The sequence below is a fragment of the Schistocerca gregaria genome, chromosome 9, assembly GCF_023897955.1.
Source record: "Schistocerca gregaria isolate iqSchGreg1 chromosome 9, iqSchGreg1.2, whole genome shotgun sequence".
NCBI lineage: Eukaryota > Metazoa > Arthropoda > Insecta > Orthoptera > Acrididae > Schistocerca > Schistocerca gregaria.
The window spans coordinates 78588534-78605629 of record NC_064928.1 but is presented as its reverse complement, the minus strand read 5'-3'; the positions used below and the strand labels follow the sequence as shown (position 1 = coordinate 78605629).

Genomic DNA, 17096 nt, shown 5'->3' with positions numbered 1-17096 from the left:
CTCTGCTAGCGTATTTGAGTCCCTGTAACTTCCTTCACCAAGTGTTTACTTAATTTTATAACTAATATTTACACATATGATCACTACACCTATTACAGCAGAATTAAATAGTTTATAACATACAAGACACGGCGGACGACCATTCCTCTCAATGAATAGAAAGGTATCCTCCAATAGAGGTACAGGGCTCCCGCGGCTGGTCATAGCTGTCACTGAACACGGATTATTGCGTCAGTTGCGGCTGCACGCGGCCAGAGGGCAGTGAGTTCGCTTTCCCCCTCCACGCGGGCTCCGAGCTGCTCCCTGGAGCTCGGTTGGAACAGCCTGGTTCAGACTGTCCTTGATGTTGCCTATCTTTCACATGGACTACTCAGTTTCTATACTTTGCTTACTTTTTTCATAGTTCCACACAACTTCTTCCTGTTTTCTCGATAGATCTGTGTTCAGTTTTTCAAGGCCTATCCACTATGCCAACTTATAACTAAATCTGAGGTGGGGATGGGGAGGTTCCCTTGTCAGCTGTTGTGAAGCATTGTTCGGTTCGCTAATGAATGAATAATAATCCAACCGATTCGTAAAACTACAGCCGACAGATTCGACTGTTTCCATTCGGTTGCTTCCACGGACTGGTTTCACTCAAAATAATTAATGGATACGAGGGCCGTTCAAAAAATTTCGGAATTTTCGTCATTTCGAGCCATGGTGTGTTGGAGAGAAATGCGAAGAGCGTCTGTGCACACGCCCATGTTACATGTGTTGTATGTCTGTTGGTTATTGTTCAGTACTCTATTGAGTAGAACGTTGTTTTGCGCAGTTTGCGAATTTCGACATGGTGGAATTAGAGAAGCAACGCGTGTGCATCAAATGTTGCGTGAAACTTAAGAAATCCTTTACAGAGACACGTCAAATGATGCAAGAAGCGTAGAGTGAGGAATTCTTAAGCCGTACTCGGTCTTACGAATGGTTCATTCTAAGAACTTGTTTCCCTTGCAGTTGGTACTATTGTGTACCAATCAGCTAGGATGAGGACTGATTTCGTGCTGCTTGTCTATGTGACCATAGTCAACATCATTAGGCAGACAGAAGTGCCCTGAAATCATGAACTGTAGATCAGTGATGTCTACACACGTTTCTTGTATCAATTTAAGTAAAGCTACATAATATTACGGTTTTGTCCACCGCAAAGTTCACTGAAGATTATTACGTATTTACAGGGACTATTGCGCCTGGTAACACAAGTGGATCTGTATTGTGATGCCCTGCTTGCTATGGTTTGATCCCATACGTACATGTACCCAACATTTTTCCACATATCATGTGCCACCAGGTTGCAAGAATACATGTATCCACGGTAGACTGCCTCACCGTTAAATGTATCCACAAATAAAAATGTTATTTGCTTCACTGTTTGTTTTGGAAATGGGAGGGCTTTCTGTAAATGAAGAGTTATGGTGCATACATCTACATTTTCTTTTACCAGTGTGCTACCAGCTTCCAAAGTAGCACATGCATTTTCAGCTCTTGCTAAATGGTGATTTTCTCCCCTTTCTAATTCCGGCCATCTTTCTGGGTTTTGATCCACATCAATTATTTACTTCTACCTATCGCAGTTTTTACGTGTATCTTTTTCCAGGCAAGTGTAACTGTAAGTTCATAACTGTTACGGAGTATGTCACGCATGTCATCACATACATGGTGCTACTGTGTAACGTGTCTGAATTGTGGTAGAAGCTTACGAACATAGTACTGTAAGTCAGACTCACTTCACTATAAATCGAATTGCAATTGATGTTTCGTTGAGTAATCCAAGGTGCTGCTGCTACCTAGCGTTTAAAAGTCTAAGTTTGATTTATACTACTGTGCACTGTAACAGATTGATTATATTGGATACCGGACAGCTGGATATATCAAAATTACAAAACATTCACTTACACCATTATGTTTCTTAGCCATCCATATAAGGAGATGTTGCCATCTCCAGATTGTCGTCCATTCTTGATGTATCAGAAGGCCGCCGGAGTTCCAAGTGCAGTGTCATTTTCTGAATTTCTAACAACAAATGCCAGTTGTTGAAGACAAGACGAAGAGAAACTTTTGATTTCTAATTTAGTATAACTGTTTTAATCTTCACTATGATAATGTATTCGTATGTGGTACATTTTAAATATGAAATCTGAAATGAGGTTGCGGTACTTCTCCTGTTCATGGAAGGTGGTTTCAGTGTTATTAACCTCTGTAGACTAAAACCACTATTTCTCAGGTGAATAGAGACACTGAATTAAGGCTGCATAGGGATAACAAGTTTTGCTGCTTTACGTTTCACTAATCTCTAGCAGGTGGGGAATGATAAAGACGGCTGGACTGAAGATAATATGCACGAAGCTACAAAGTGGTGATGATAATCAGCTGAAAAAGAAGGGTGGACAAGCTACATTCCCCATCCAACAAGAAAACAAATTAGAACAGCGGATGCTTAGGCAGATTCTGCGTTCGGACGTTTTTTCTTCGCATTTCAAACTGGAATGGAACATAACTTCTCGAAACAACGTCAAATGGCAGGAATTGACTGGCTTATTGCTTTTCGTAACTGCAATCCTGAAATAACATTCTAGATATCTGAAGGTCTCTCTTCATAGCGTTGCAAGTGGCTTAACAAGTACGATGTTGCGCAATATTTTACTTAATTGGGTAAAATTGTGGAAGAACTTAATTTTATTGATAAGCCACAGTTGTTTATAACTGTATAGAATCAGGTTGTCAAATGGATAATAAACAAAACAAGAAAATATTTGCAGCCGATGTTTGCAAAGATGTCTATTCCCAGACTTGTGTAAAGAGGGCTGAACTTGTTACCTCTCTTGCTTGTACGAATTCTATAGTAAATATGATTCCACCAATGCCAATATTTAAACACAAAAAGTTTTATTCGTTTATCGCGTTGGACAAATGAAGATTTTTTTGAAATAGTAGCACTATTTTCAAGCTAATAGTGTTTTTGTAAGCTGTCTCTCACTTCTGGGAAGACATAATTCCCATAAAAGTTTGCAGATATTGGGGGGGGGGGGGGAGTTTGCGAAGAAAAAGATGTACACATGATCTAGTCAGAAGTCATATTGTGACAACGAGTGTTAATACTTTGTGAGAACAACGAAGGGCATGGGGGGGGGGGGGTGTGGGAAGGAAAAAACTAAGCAGTTCTCTTTTGGATGGAAATTCAAAGCAGTCTTCTTCAAGTGGCGATTGCTGAGTGGGGACTGAGATGCATTCATTGCAAATGTTCTCTCTGGACATGAATTCCTTCCTAATTGCATGATAGCTGAGGAAGCTGCTGAACATGTTGTGTCCCATTATAGTCTTGTTCGTACAACTACAGAAACAGGCACCGAAAACCAGAGAAAATCCATGTAGTCTTCAGTATCATTCTATGGTCCTCTTGCATCTCTGAGTAACAGATGGACCACAATCAATCGAGTAGGAAGTAACAAGGCTTACTCTTAACAATTCCTAAAAATGTTGCTTTAGAAAGGAGAAAACATGAAGCACACTTATCATCGAACTGTAAGGCTGGACCGATTGCCAAGGAAGGGGAAAGGAGTGGTATGATGTACAGTGTGTATGGGCTGATGGAAAGAAGTTAGTTTGTAGTAGGTATTATTTAAAAAATTAGATTCGAATGATGGAAGTTCTGAGACATTCAGTATACCTCTAAATAAATATATATAAATATAACACATAAAAGAAGAGGAAGTGTTATTGTAACACTGTCCCTGCTGATCTAAGTAACTGTCCCAATTCATCATCACTGGCAAGGGTAAATAGGGATACATGGTACTGCATTGTTATCTTTAATACTTTCTTTATGTGTATGATTACAACAGCAATATATCCTGTAATTTGTTCCTTGAATATTATGGTAAAGAGTAAACTGGCAGCTTTACCATTTCTGCTAGTAATATTGCCTGTATTTTGAATTTTCAAATTTTTGTCCTGATTCACCCGACCTTATTTGTGTTCCTGGTGTGTTAAGGCTGGTGGTTCTGTCCTATCTTGGAGATCTCCATGATGGTGTTATCTTTCAACAAGATAATACAAAGCTTGCAAGTTATCCATCCCCCCTGTCCTATTTCGATACAGAGAGTTTCCGACTACTTCCTCGGTCAGCACATTCTTGATATCTCTCACCCATTGAAAACTTTTGGGCAAATTGGAGAGCCATCATTTACCAGCCAAAGTAAATTCATTAGATACCACTATTATGAGAGTGCCAAAGATTTTCAGATCAAGTGAACTTTTGCCATACAAAGCATTTTAAAGTTTCACCAGAGACCTGTTTTCATCAGATTGCATCCCACTGGAGCCCAGCTGGGAATATAAAAATGGACTTTATGAGATTTTTAGATTATTAAGCGATTGTCACTATGTGGCAAGACGTTGAGAACATGCCTCACATTCCAACAAACTGAATGCTGCAGTTAAAAATTTTGCAGTAAATCATACGTGCATCACACACCTTTTTGTTATAAATTTTATTATAAAAACATATACAACATTTAAGATACATGTATACCAATATAATAGACACATACAAATTTTGATTAAGTGTTAATGTTCACTCAGTTATTCACAGTTCTCATTTCAGCAGATAGAAGTGAATTTTAGTGAACTGTCTTTCAGTCACATTTTTCAATGAAAAAATAACAATTTTCATAAACATTTATACTCATTCCCTATGATAAAAACCAGCTCCGAATAAATAAAATGTTTTATATCAATCTTTGAAGGGAAGTACTTCTCAAAATATTGTAATTGCTGTCTATTTTTCAAATAATACTGAATCAAAAATTGAGTTTCAGTTATAGTTGTAGATGACTATAATATTTGACAGCTTTCATCTGTCTATAACAATAGTGAACATCAACAATGAGCAATTATTTATGAAGATGACCTCTGGGTAATCAAATAAATTTCTTCATAGATGCACTCTGGCTGTAATGAGAGCCTCTATAGGAAATATTTGTATCGTATTATTCTTAGGCACAACTGATTAAACTTAAAATACACAAATAACAGTAAGTAGCAGGAAAAACTTAGATCACAATTTACCCAGAAGATATAACAGTATCAATCATATGACGATTGTCAGTCTTTATAGGATGCAGAAAGAGGAATACAAAATAGCATTATTTGTTAATTTACGCTACCAGTCTCTCTTCCAACAAAAATGATATGAATATTATTACCAGGAAACAAACAGTTTTAATCAAGCCAGTAAATAATATTTTCAAACAAATTTCATTAATTCTGAGCACAATTTCACGATATGGTTCCTTTTGCATCTAACACTTATCAATGATCTTTGTTATATAAAACATGTAAGAACCAAATACATACTAATTTATTCTTGTTCCCCAGAGGAATTTGCTTGTATTATGTGATTTGCAAAACATTTCATAGACACAAACATCTACACCAGAAAGCTTGTATAAGTGCTGGGCTAAGTTACATTGAACAACAATAGTATTTGATATGATTATACACAAAGACATTGAATACTAATATCTGTCCTTCTTCCTTCTTCCTTCTTCCTTCTTTCTTACAATCATTTGAAGAAGTACAGACACATAAATTATTAGTTGCAATTAACATGATATTGTAAACCAGCTCCAATTTTCTTCATTCTTACATGATATACTAATTACTTTCTCTCTGATAGTACCCAACAATGTTTTATGCATCAACATATACACAACATCAAATGCTATAAACATTTAAAGCTGTAACATTAAATACCATTTACATTATCCACAAGAAACATCAATATATTATCTAAGATCCATCTTCCTTAATGACATCAACAGGGTATTCATACTATATATTCTCATTTTTATGTTAACATAGAATGTATACACATAACATGTCACTGACACAAAATATGAATTGAGTTGAAAGCACTCTAGTTACATTTTCACACTGATTTACCAGTTTTCTTCAGTCAAATTATCGTAAAGCTCATTCGTATCAAGCTATAAACGAAATTATGTGACAGATACTTGCTACATCAGTATTAATATGTGGAAAAGATCGTAATTCTAAGAAATGATTCCCTATATCCAAACAAATGTAAATTTTGCGGAATTACGTGAATGTAGTATCCCACATGGATAACAGAAAGAGATAGGTATTCCGACAGTATACAAGTCTGAAAATATATTATGAGTTCCAGTATACATAAACTATTACAAGTCATTATCTCATCATTTTCATTATCTAACGTCACCTATTTTACTACAGACAGCAGTTAAATATCAGGCAGGTTATTTGCTTTTAGCGCTGTTTTTCCAAAATGATTATTGACTTCACACATTGGACATGGAACATTTTTGGTGATATTGTATTTAGGATAATATTAGGAAAAATAAAGAACGCACCACATAGCAGATGCAGTAATAAATAGCACCAGACTTCAAGTATGATGTAGTTGGCTGTGAAAGCGTTTTCTAGTATGTGGATACTCAATGACAACAAGAAGAACATGTTTTCTGCGTATTTCGAAGAAATAAAGCACTGAGCAACTGTTGTGTACTTACATAAAAGCAAAAAAAAAAAAAAAAAAAAAAAAACAATGGAGCAGATCAATATAAACATTTAACGCACATTTGAACGAACTAAACTCATATTAGATGATGAAAGGTTCAGTGTACATGACCTCAAGAAGTAGGTTATTACGTTCTTTGGGTGCTGAATCAACATAAGATCCTTTAAGGTATTTGACGTAAGGTGACCTAGTGTTTTCTTGAACTGACTAGATATACAAGACTATATTTTCATTCTTCATAGAAAAAGTAAACTTTTGGTCCTGTGTGTTGAGAAGAGTTAGAAATTACGGTAGTAACTACCTGGAAAAGAGATTACTCTTAATAAAATGTCAACCAGCTGCGTGAATGTAGCTGGTTCAGTTCCTTTTTTTTTTTTTTAATTTTTTTGTAAGACTAACCTGTATTCATACAGTACCTAGGTCTCGCCAAGTAATTTTCGACAAAATAACATTTAGGAGGAGACTGCAACAAAGCATTTGAAGGAAAAGGTTCAAGGACGAGGGACTAATGAAACACAGAACGCCACCGACTGTAAAATGTGCAGGGCATAACGTTTCCTTTAGGGAGACTACGCGTTTGTGTTATAACTGACATGAAACACAAGCCAGCACTTAGGCTAAAGGAGAAAAGACCGTTAAGAACAGTGAGATATAGCTGGAGTAGAAATTGAGGGGGACACAATGCAGAGACGTACACTGTGTCTTGGAAGCAAAATTACAAGATCTGCCCAAAAGCTCAGTAAGCGGAGTAGTGCACGAAGACAAATCTTCCCTCATAAACAAAACAGTAAATTAGGAGGTATTAACTATTGGCAAAAAGCGAAATATAAGTACACCTTCAGCACAACGGGAATGAAGGACAGCAAATACCAGTGAAGAAAGTTGTAGGTCTTCCATGAAGCATTTGTTTCACGTTCTTCAGCCAATGTCTCTTTGATAATCTTACGTTCCGATTCACAAGTCACATGGCCTGTTTCCCGATATTCCTAAAATGGTGTACTTCAAAAACACGGTACGAAGACAAGACAGAGCGACCAGAAAACTGGTGGAATGGGTAATGCTTGAGATCGGCCGAACACAATTCGGGCCAACTCAAGTAACCATCGGTTTACAGATACTACACACTTTCGACACGACGTGTATTGGAATGATGAGATGCATGTTAATGAGAGGATCACGAAGCATAAAAGATATGGAAGGCTAACAGCGACAAACATACGGGGTTTGGTTCAGCATTGCATGAAGTTCGCCACAGCTTAAGTTATATCTGTGAAAGAAATTGCATTAGGCCTACCCACTTGTTCGGAGAAGGTACCAACATCTGCAGGGTGCAGGAAATAAAACTGGCTTGGAAAACATTTCCTGCACCTTGAGCTAGGCAACCCAACTTACATCAATCGCCCAACCTGTGTCTTGCTACAGTGACGAGTAAGCAGCCACCAGGCTACTAGGGTGTCGGATTCCTGTACTACACAGATTCTGGGGAACATTTACACGCCACCTATAAAGGCTGAAGCTCACACCAGAAAACAGCCCGTAGGATACCTTAAAAAATTAAAACGAAAAGGAAATTGCTGATTTGATACTGTGTTGTAGGCCCTCTTATAATCGTAAGGAGACGTAGCTAGTACTTCGACAGCCCCTCCAGCAGCGAACACTAAACAAAAAATTCGATGTTAATCTAGCATAAAACAATTTACATCTGAAGAAGGGCAGAACATGTTCGAAACGCAATACGTTATGTTAAATTCAACGTAAGACAAATAAAAGTTACTGGTGGCAGAAAACACTAACAAATAGTAATTTTGTTTGGGCTTATTTGGCTGAGTTTTTCGAGGACAGCTTATACGAATTAAGTCAGCCTTCACGTCCCACAGTCCTGTGATCTCACGCGTGAAATGCATGGCACGTCTTACAGCACGACTTTTTAAAGAAAATGTTATCAGTCATAAACTGTTCAGTATGGTGTCGCGATAAAAGTCATGCACTGAGTTTCGATTGTTTGTGTGCAGGTGCATGTCTGTAGTTCTGTCACACGTTCAAATCCCCAAGTAACAGTACAACAGTGCGCAACTAGAACCAAAAATAAAATGTGACAACCCTTCGAGAAACCCAAGATGGGCTGTACAGGTGATAACGCCATTTTGTTTTCGGGGTTCTTTCGTGGCGCGCTATGGCACGTTAGCACGGGCATTTCAAAAGCGCACCAGCATTGCAGACGTGGACAGTGGGACCTTGTTTATCCCGACCAGGCGCACAGATCTACAGAAGATGTGCATGCGATGCAGCAGTGCAGTGAGGACTGATATACATCGCCCAATATCATACATTTGAAAGTTCCCCAAGGATAAAACTGGGCAATAATGTAATTTAGAAGTATGGTGCATTAAATGAGTAATATTGACAGCCTTCGGTGATTAATATGGTTTCATCACTTGAGACGATCCCTCTTTGAATTCCTCCGTGTTCGTTGTCACCTCATCGCAGTCTCCTTGTTGCGAACGTAAATAACACCTGAACGAATAGAGTCGTGTGCGGCTGTCAGGCTCCTTTCAAGGAGGAGGCGGTGAGTCTCGTACCTCAACTGCCACCTCTCGGTGCGTAATAGCCCACCACAGTCAAAGTAGGTGAACTTTATACGAATGCCGGGACCTCGTGCTGAAGAAATGGCGAACTATGAATCAAATAGCACCTGACTGAAGAACCCCAAACCCTCATCTACAGACAGTATTTCAAGAAGACACCGCAAAAATCTCATTGTTTACGTAAAAAGATAGGAATATGAAGAGCAGTTTTGCAGCAATATGTAGATGAACTGATGGAATACTGAGCGAAAAGCTACGATCAGCCCAGACATGTCAGCGTTTATCATAAAATTTTTCGGGGTAACCCGACACGTCATAAGGCATTTAGAACTGGGCAGATTGGTAGTCAAGGAATCTGTAAGTCAGGGAAGCGGAGTTAGCAAATAAATAAAGAGAGCTTCAAATCACTAGATAAGATGGGTAGCCACAGCAGTGATAATACACTGCAGCTGACGAAAACCGCAACAGGTACGTCAAAATGGTTTCATGACATTATAATCACATTCTGGGGTGATAAACCTAAGTAAGGTAAAAAAATTGTAATTAAAACTATCTTAAACCAGGATGTACCGTACTAATACAATGTTGATTAGCACGTTATGAATAGAGACATTTCAATAAACAATATCCTTAAAATCTACAAGTTATATATGCTGGAAGTCATCTATCTTTTTGCACAAAACTGGCGACATAAAATACGCAACCGACATCAATAAAATAACCAGAGGAACAACAGCAGGACACAACCCTAGTAACAGTAATTGTTGACTAAGAACCGTCGTCACACACGTTGAAAAGAATCCCCAATCTAAACGATCTTACGGGATATATTTTTGGTTCTTTGCCACGTTGGTAGCCTGGCTATTTCATTGATGACGGTTGCGTGTTTTAGGACGCCAATTTTGTGCAGGGAAACAGGGCAATTTTATTATTTTCCCTTACGGAGATTTTAAGGACATATGTAGCGGACAGTCCGTATTCCTCATTTGGTAAGCAACGTTGTAGCATCTTTGTTTAAGAAAGTTCTGATAATTGTATATGCTTGAGGTATACAGTTTTTCCCCTGAAGATGTGACTAAAATTTCACGAAACCAGTCCAGATTAAAAAATCATTGTGATGTAGCTCTCGTGGTTTTAATGAGTTGAAATAAAGAGACAGCTTTGTGCAAACTTAGATTTTTTTAAAAATTACGTATTTCAACCTCACGTCACACAAATGGTATCAGTTACCTGTTTCGAAATGTTACCAAGTTATCATTGATATATATGTTTAAGAAGGAAGAATAATCTGAGGAAACAAAATAACAAAGAGTGTTATCTTGTTCGCCTTCGTAGCTGAGTGGTAGTGCAGTTGACTGCTATGTGGGAGAGTCTCGTTCGATCCCCCACCGGGTCGGAGATTTTATCCCCTCGAATAAACATATTGTGTTGTCCTCATCATGTCGTCGTCGTTACATGCAAGTTACCGCACTGGCATCAGATGAAAAGACTTGGACTAGGCGGGCGAACAAGCCCACATGGGACCCAGTGACCAAAAATGTCATACGATCATTTCATTACGTACTACCGTCTCTACACCAATATGTATTTGAATGCGGAACACTGTAGCGGTTATGGGGAGGCGCTCATAGTGTAAACACCTCCGCAGTCTGACTTCAGTGAAAACTTACGGGCTGAGAAGCCACGATCGACGTCTTCCTTGACGTTTCGTCTCCGACTGCGGGAGACATCTTTGAAGATAAAACAGCAACTGCTTACCTCCGAAAACGTCTCCCAGAGGTGGAGGCGAAGCGTCAGGGGATACAGCAGTGGAAATCAGTATAAAGGCATGGGTATTTGTAGGTAAATTAACATTGTCGGCTGGAATAGTTATGTAGTAGTATGAGGTACGGTATACTGGCAAATGCAGTCAAATGGTATAGCATTTGATATCAGAAGTACAGTATATAACATCAACGATTCAGGTGTTAGAGAGTGGAACTCCCTCTGAGAGGGGACACACAGCTGATTTGAGTGATACTGATAGTGAGAGGGGATATATAATTTATTTAATTAGAATCGAGTGATGTGTAAAGGGACAGGTGATAAGATGGTGGCAAGATACAGTGGAGTAATGGTGTAAGCAGACAATTGGAGGCAAGCAGGATTTGAATGTCAAAAATATTCGACGTCATGAAATCAGAGAGAAGGCTCGAGGGTTGGAGGCGGGGGGGAGGGGGGGGGGGGAGGGGGGGCACTTTGCAACAGTGAGGCTGGCGCCAGACTCCTCCATTTCACTCCCTCAGACAAAGGAGTGCCACACCCTTTTTTAACGGCCGCTGTCGATCCCAAGAAGCTGGATCCTGACTCCCTTGGCGCCCACATCAGCACAACTTACGCCCCAAAGTGTACGCAAATCAGCATTCACGATTCTCTCATTGGCTGTGATATCCCATTCTTTTACTACAGGTAGACAGCATATAGATTAGGCGTAGCTCGGTCACCTGAGGAGGAGGAGGAGCCAGCTGGGAAGCACTGGTGAGGGCTACACAGACTTTACCGGATCACTTGTACAAGGTTGTACAAGAGGTGGTTCAGGCACGAGTAGAATTGTAATAAGTAGCCAGCAGGCAGCACCGATTTAGTTCATAGGTCTAGTGTAACGTCTGTAAACGAGCTCCTTGCTAGAATCCTGAAGGTCCAAGGGACGTCGACCGACCTTCGTGTCATCCTCTGCCATGCGACAACATGCAGATGCACGATGGAGGGAGATGCGGCCCCGCACACCACTGTTTTACCTTGGGCCGCTACTTCTCAGTCACGTATCTCCCAAGTTGGCATCACTTGCGTGAGTGTACTCTGCACCAGTCCTCCCAACAATCAAAACTGCTTGCACAATCGAACGTGGGGACTCAACATGGCAGCCATCTCTGTAGACTACTAACCTATGGAGGTCGACTGTTACAGATTAGTTGAATAATATTTTTGTGCTCTTTCGTTCCGCTTCGCGGATCCCTGGTTTGATGGCATACAGTTGGCCTGGCTAGTTATTTAAATGTTTTGAGTAATAATTACAATAGCTTATTCATCTTACTCAACCTAATAATTTTCAGGATGAAATCTGGTGGCGATACAATTCAATGTGTTAATGCCATTGACCTTCCAGTTTACTTTGGTGAGTAAGCTTGTACAAGACAGAGGCAAAGAAAAAAAGAGGTACAGGGGAACGCGTTCATGATTGGTGAAGAGACCAACCTGAAGTGACCAGTGGAAGCAAGTCACGGCTTCTAAACACCCATCCTACTGCACCTCTCAGCCCGGAAGTTTTAACTGACGTAAACCCCGGCTGTGAACGCCTACTATGATCGTTGGAACTGAAGGTTGCAGTTATCTACATGGGAAAAGTTGGTAACTGTAACCGGAAATATAAGACTGGAAAGATCCACTATGTGAAAGTAACTTATAATGAAAATATAAAATTCAGATGATCTGATGATCGCTTAGTAATAAGTCGAAACTATTCATGATATCATTTGTGTGACCTTACATTGCGGTATATATTTAAAAAAATTTCAAGATGGTCAGAGCTTCCATAACACAGTATACACGGAATCTGGTGGCGATACCATACTGTTGCCAAGTGTTAGTGCCATTGACCTTCCAGCATACTTTGGTGACGAAGGTTGCACAATACAGAGGCAAAGAAAACAAGAGGTAAGGGCGAACGCGTTCATGATTGGTGAAGGGACCAACCTTTGTAAATGAAGACTTTGAACGACATTAAGCTGAATCTGCTACCTTGACATCATGCCAGAGGCCAAGAAGTATTGAAGAGCACTATCAATACATTTGGAAGGAAATGGATTGGAATGACACTTTATCTAGGTCATTTTCTGTTGAGAAATGGTTGTAAGAATTTCATAAGACACTATTGTAAAGCTGAGAATATACCATACAGTACTGGTGACGCGCTCTATGTCAACAGCTGACGATCGGACCTGATGTGTCTAGACATCATCATAGACCCCCTGCTGGGCAGCGGCTTTTGGTTGAGGGTGTTAGAACCAGGAACGAGAGTCCCTTGAGGCTGATACTGGTGATGTGCAGGACTATACATAGTCTTTGTAAATGAAGACTTTTAACGACATTAGGCTGAATCTGGTATCTGGACATCTAGCTAGAGGTCAAGAAGTATTGAAGAGCACTATCAACACATTTGGAAGGAAATGGATTGAGATAACAGGTTATGTAGGTCAATTTCTGTTGAGAAATGGTTGTAAGGATTTAATAAGACACTATTGTAAAGCTGAGAATATACCATACAGTACTGGTGACACATTGGAGGTCAACAGCTGACGATCGGACCTGATGTCTAGACATCATCATAGACCCCCTGCTGGGCAGCGACTTTTAGTGAGAGTGTTAGAACCAGGAACGAGAGTCCCTTGAGGCTGCCACTGGTGATCCGCGGGAGGCCACCAGCTCGAGACTGGACCCAGCAACTAGACAGTGTCGCAGACCCCCAGGTCGGCGGCGGCTTCGGGCGAGGGCACCAGCGCCAGGGTGTCCCCCACGATGCCGCCGCTGCTGACCGCCGTGGGCTCGGTGAGAGGCTGCTCTTTGGGGCCCGGCGCGTCCACTGTCTGCTCTTCGTCGTCCTCGGGCAGGTCCCAGTACCAGGCGTCGTTGTACCACTGCTCGCGGTACATTGGGCTGAATTTAGGCACTCTCAGCACCAGGCCTGCCAACACCAGTTAGATCAGCATCAACACCAAAGTCTGGCTCTGCTTCTTCAGAAGAAAGAATAGTTTTGGTTGCTGCCAAAAGTCAACATCTCATTGGACGATTAAAACTGGGTGCATGACCAGGCCTTGAGAACGAAAGCAAATGATCTGGCAGCTGGAAACTCCGGGCACGACTTACTGCTTCACCCTCGCCAGTAGAGTACGTATGAAGTAAGTTGGCATGGAACTGTCCAGAATGTGCATTTGGGGACAACGGTAGTGATGCATTGCGAATGGTGACCGGGCAGTGGGGAGGTCAAAACTTGAAGAGAAGTTTCTGTCACCCTGAAACAAATATTTCTCAAAACTGTGCGTGCACAATCATCTACATCTACGTGATTACTGTGCTATTCACGGTAAAGTGCCTGGCAGAGCGTTCAATGAACCACCTCCAAGCTGTCTCTCTCTGTTCCTCTCTCGAACGGCACGCGGGAAAAACGAGTGCTGGAACAACTGAATCATGTCCTTTGTCAGGGCATTGATTATCTATCATCATGCCCTAAAATTAATGACATCTTACCCAAGATATTTCCATTCCCTCTCAAAATGGTGTTCACTACCCACCCAACCTGCTCAACATCCTAATACATCCCTATGTCGTCCCATCCCCAATCGCCTGCCACAGGGATCGTAATCTTGTGAAAGACCCAGATGCAAGACCTGCCCAGTTCACCCACTCACACCACCTACTCCAGCCCCATCACAGGCTTATCCCACGCCATTAGATGCTGGACCGCCTGTGAAAGTGGCTGTGTTATATACCAGCTCCGCTGCACTCACTACACAGGCTTCTACTTCGGTATGACAACCAACCAGCTGTCAACTAGAATGAATGGCCACTGCCAAACTGTTGCCAAAAACAAGGTGGACCACCTAGTGAGACAACATGCAGCTGAGCACAACATGTGAGATTTCAATGGCTGCTTCACAACCCATACCATCTGGATCTTCCCCACCAGCAGCAGCTTTTCTGAGCTGTGCAGATTGGATGTATCCTTTGCTCCCGCTACCTCCCTGACCTAAGCCTAAAGTTACTCACTGTCCCCCCACCCCATTCAGTAGTGTGTGTGTACAACATTCCCTGTTCCCGTACCCCACCCAGTTCATGTCAGCCTGTTGAGTGCTGCTGTCCCACACCTTAGTCTGTGAAATCACGTGCCCATCTGTCTGCCAACTGCCCCCTGTACCTGCACCCCTAGCTAGCCACAGACGGCTCCCTACTCTCTCACAAGCTGCTAGACACTTCCCCCCAAACGCTTCCCTGCCTCTCACCTCCCTTCGTCCCTCACCCTGTCCCACACTGTACTCCCACCCCACCCCAGTACACTCACTGTGGGCCAGGGAACAGCTGCCAGATGACTGAGCGTAATGTAGGGAGACAGGTGTGTGCATGTGTGTGTGTGTGTGTGTGTGTGTGTGTGTGTGCATGATGTTTTTCGGACAAGCAAGAAAGTTCAATCTGATAGCTAGTAACGCTTTGTACCTTTTGTTTGTGTACCTATAGAAGACGAAGTGCTTCTGCCATTCATCTACATCTACATCTACGTGATTACTCTGCTATTCACAGTAAAGTGCTTGCCAGAGGGTTCAGTGAACCACCTTCAAGCTGTCTCTCTACCGTTCCACTCTCGAACGGCATGCGGGAAATTCGAGCGCTTAAATTTTTCTCTGGGAGTCATGATTTCTCTTATTTTGTCGTGATGATCATTTCTCCGTATGTAGGTGGGTGCCAACAGAATGTTTTTGCAATCAGAGGAGAAAACTGGTGATTGAAATTTTATGAGAAGATCCCATCGCAACGAAAAACGCCTTTGTTTTAAAGATTGCCACTCCAATTCACGTATCATGTCTATGACAGTATCTCCCCTATTTCGCGATAATACAAAACAAGGTGCCCTTCTTTGTACTTTTCCGATATCATCCATCAGTCCCACCTGATGCGGATCCCACACTGCACAGCAGTACTCCAGAAAAGGGCAGAAAAGTGTAGTGTATGCAGTCTCTTTGGTAGACCTGTTGCACCTTCGAAGTGTTCTACCAATGAATCGCAGTTTTTGGTAGCTCTACCCACAATATTATCTAAGTGATCCTTCCAATTTAGGTTACTTGTAATTGTACTCCCTAAGTATTTAGCTGAATTTACAGCCCTCAGATTTGTGTGACTTATCTTGTAATCGAAAATTAGCTGATTTCTTTTAGTACTCATGTAAATAAATCCACACTTTTCTTTATTGGCATTTTTCGCATGTTATCTAAATCATTTTGAAAGTCGTTTTGATAATCTGATGACTTTACAAGACGGTAAATGACAGCATCATCTGCAAACAATCTAAGACGGCTACTCAGATTGTCTCCTATGTCATTAATATAGATCAAGAACAATAGAGGGCCTACAACACTTCCTTGTACAACGCCGGATATTACTTCTGTTTTACTTGATGACTTTCCATCTATTACTACGAACTGTGACCTTTCTGACAGGAAATCACGAATACAGTCGCACAACTGAGGCGATACTCCATAGGCATGGTGTCGAAAGCCTTTTGGGAATCTAAAAATATGGAATCAATTTGACATCTCCTGTCGGTAGCACTTATTGCTTCATGAGTATAAATAGCTAGTTGTGTTTCACAAAAACGATATTTTCTGAAACCTTGCTGACTATATGTCAATAAATCGTTTTGAGGTACTTCATAATGTTCGAATACAGTATATGTTCTAAAACCCTACTGTAAATCGACGTCAGTGATATAGGCCTGTAATTCAGTGGATCACTCCTACTTCCCTTTTTGGTTATTGGTGTGACTTGAGCAATTTTCAAGTCTTTAGGTACGGATCTTTCTGTGAGCGAGTGGTTGTATATAACTGCTAAATATGGAGCTATTTTATCAGCATACTCTGAGAGGAACCTGACTTGTGCACAATCTGGACCGGAGACCTTGCCTTTATTAAGTGATTTAAGCTGCTTTGTTACACCGAGGGTATTTACTTCTATGTTCCTCAACTTGTCAGTTGTTCTTGACTGGAATTCAGGAATATTTATTTCGTCTTATTTGGTGAAGGAGTTTAGGAAAACCGTGTTTAATAACCCTGCTTTAGTGCCACTGTCACCAGTGACTTCACCGTTGTTATCGCGCAGTTAAGGTATTGTTG

General features: G+C 41.0%; 1 protein-coding gene across 1 annotated transcript in view; it reads right to left on the bottom strand.

Moving 5' to 3' along the window:
* Positions 1-11797: 11797 nt before the first annotated feature.
* LOC126291737 (ammonium transporter Rh type A-like) overlaps positions 11798-17096 on the bottom strand; it is a 332630-nt gene continuing 327331 nt past the window's right edge. Inside the window, exon 10 of the mRNA XM_049985409.1 lies at positions 11798-13900. Coding sequence (XP_049841366.1) covers positions 13662-13900 — 239 coding nt within the window. The 3' untranslated portion in view covers positions 11798-13661. The remainder of the gene's footprint in view (positions 13901-17096) is intronic.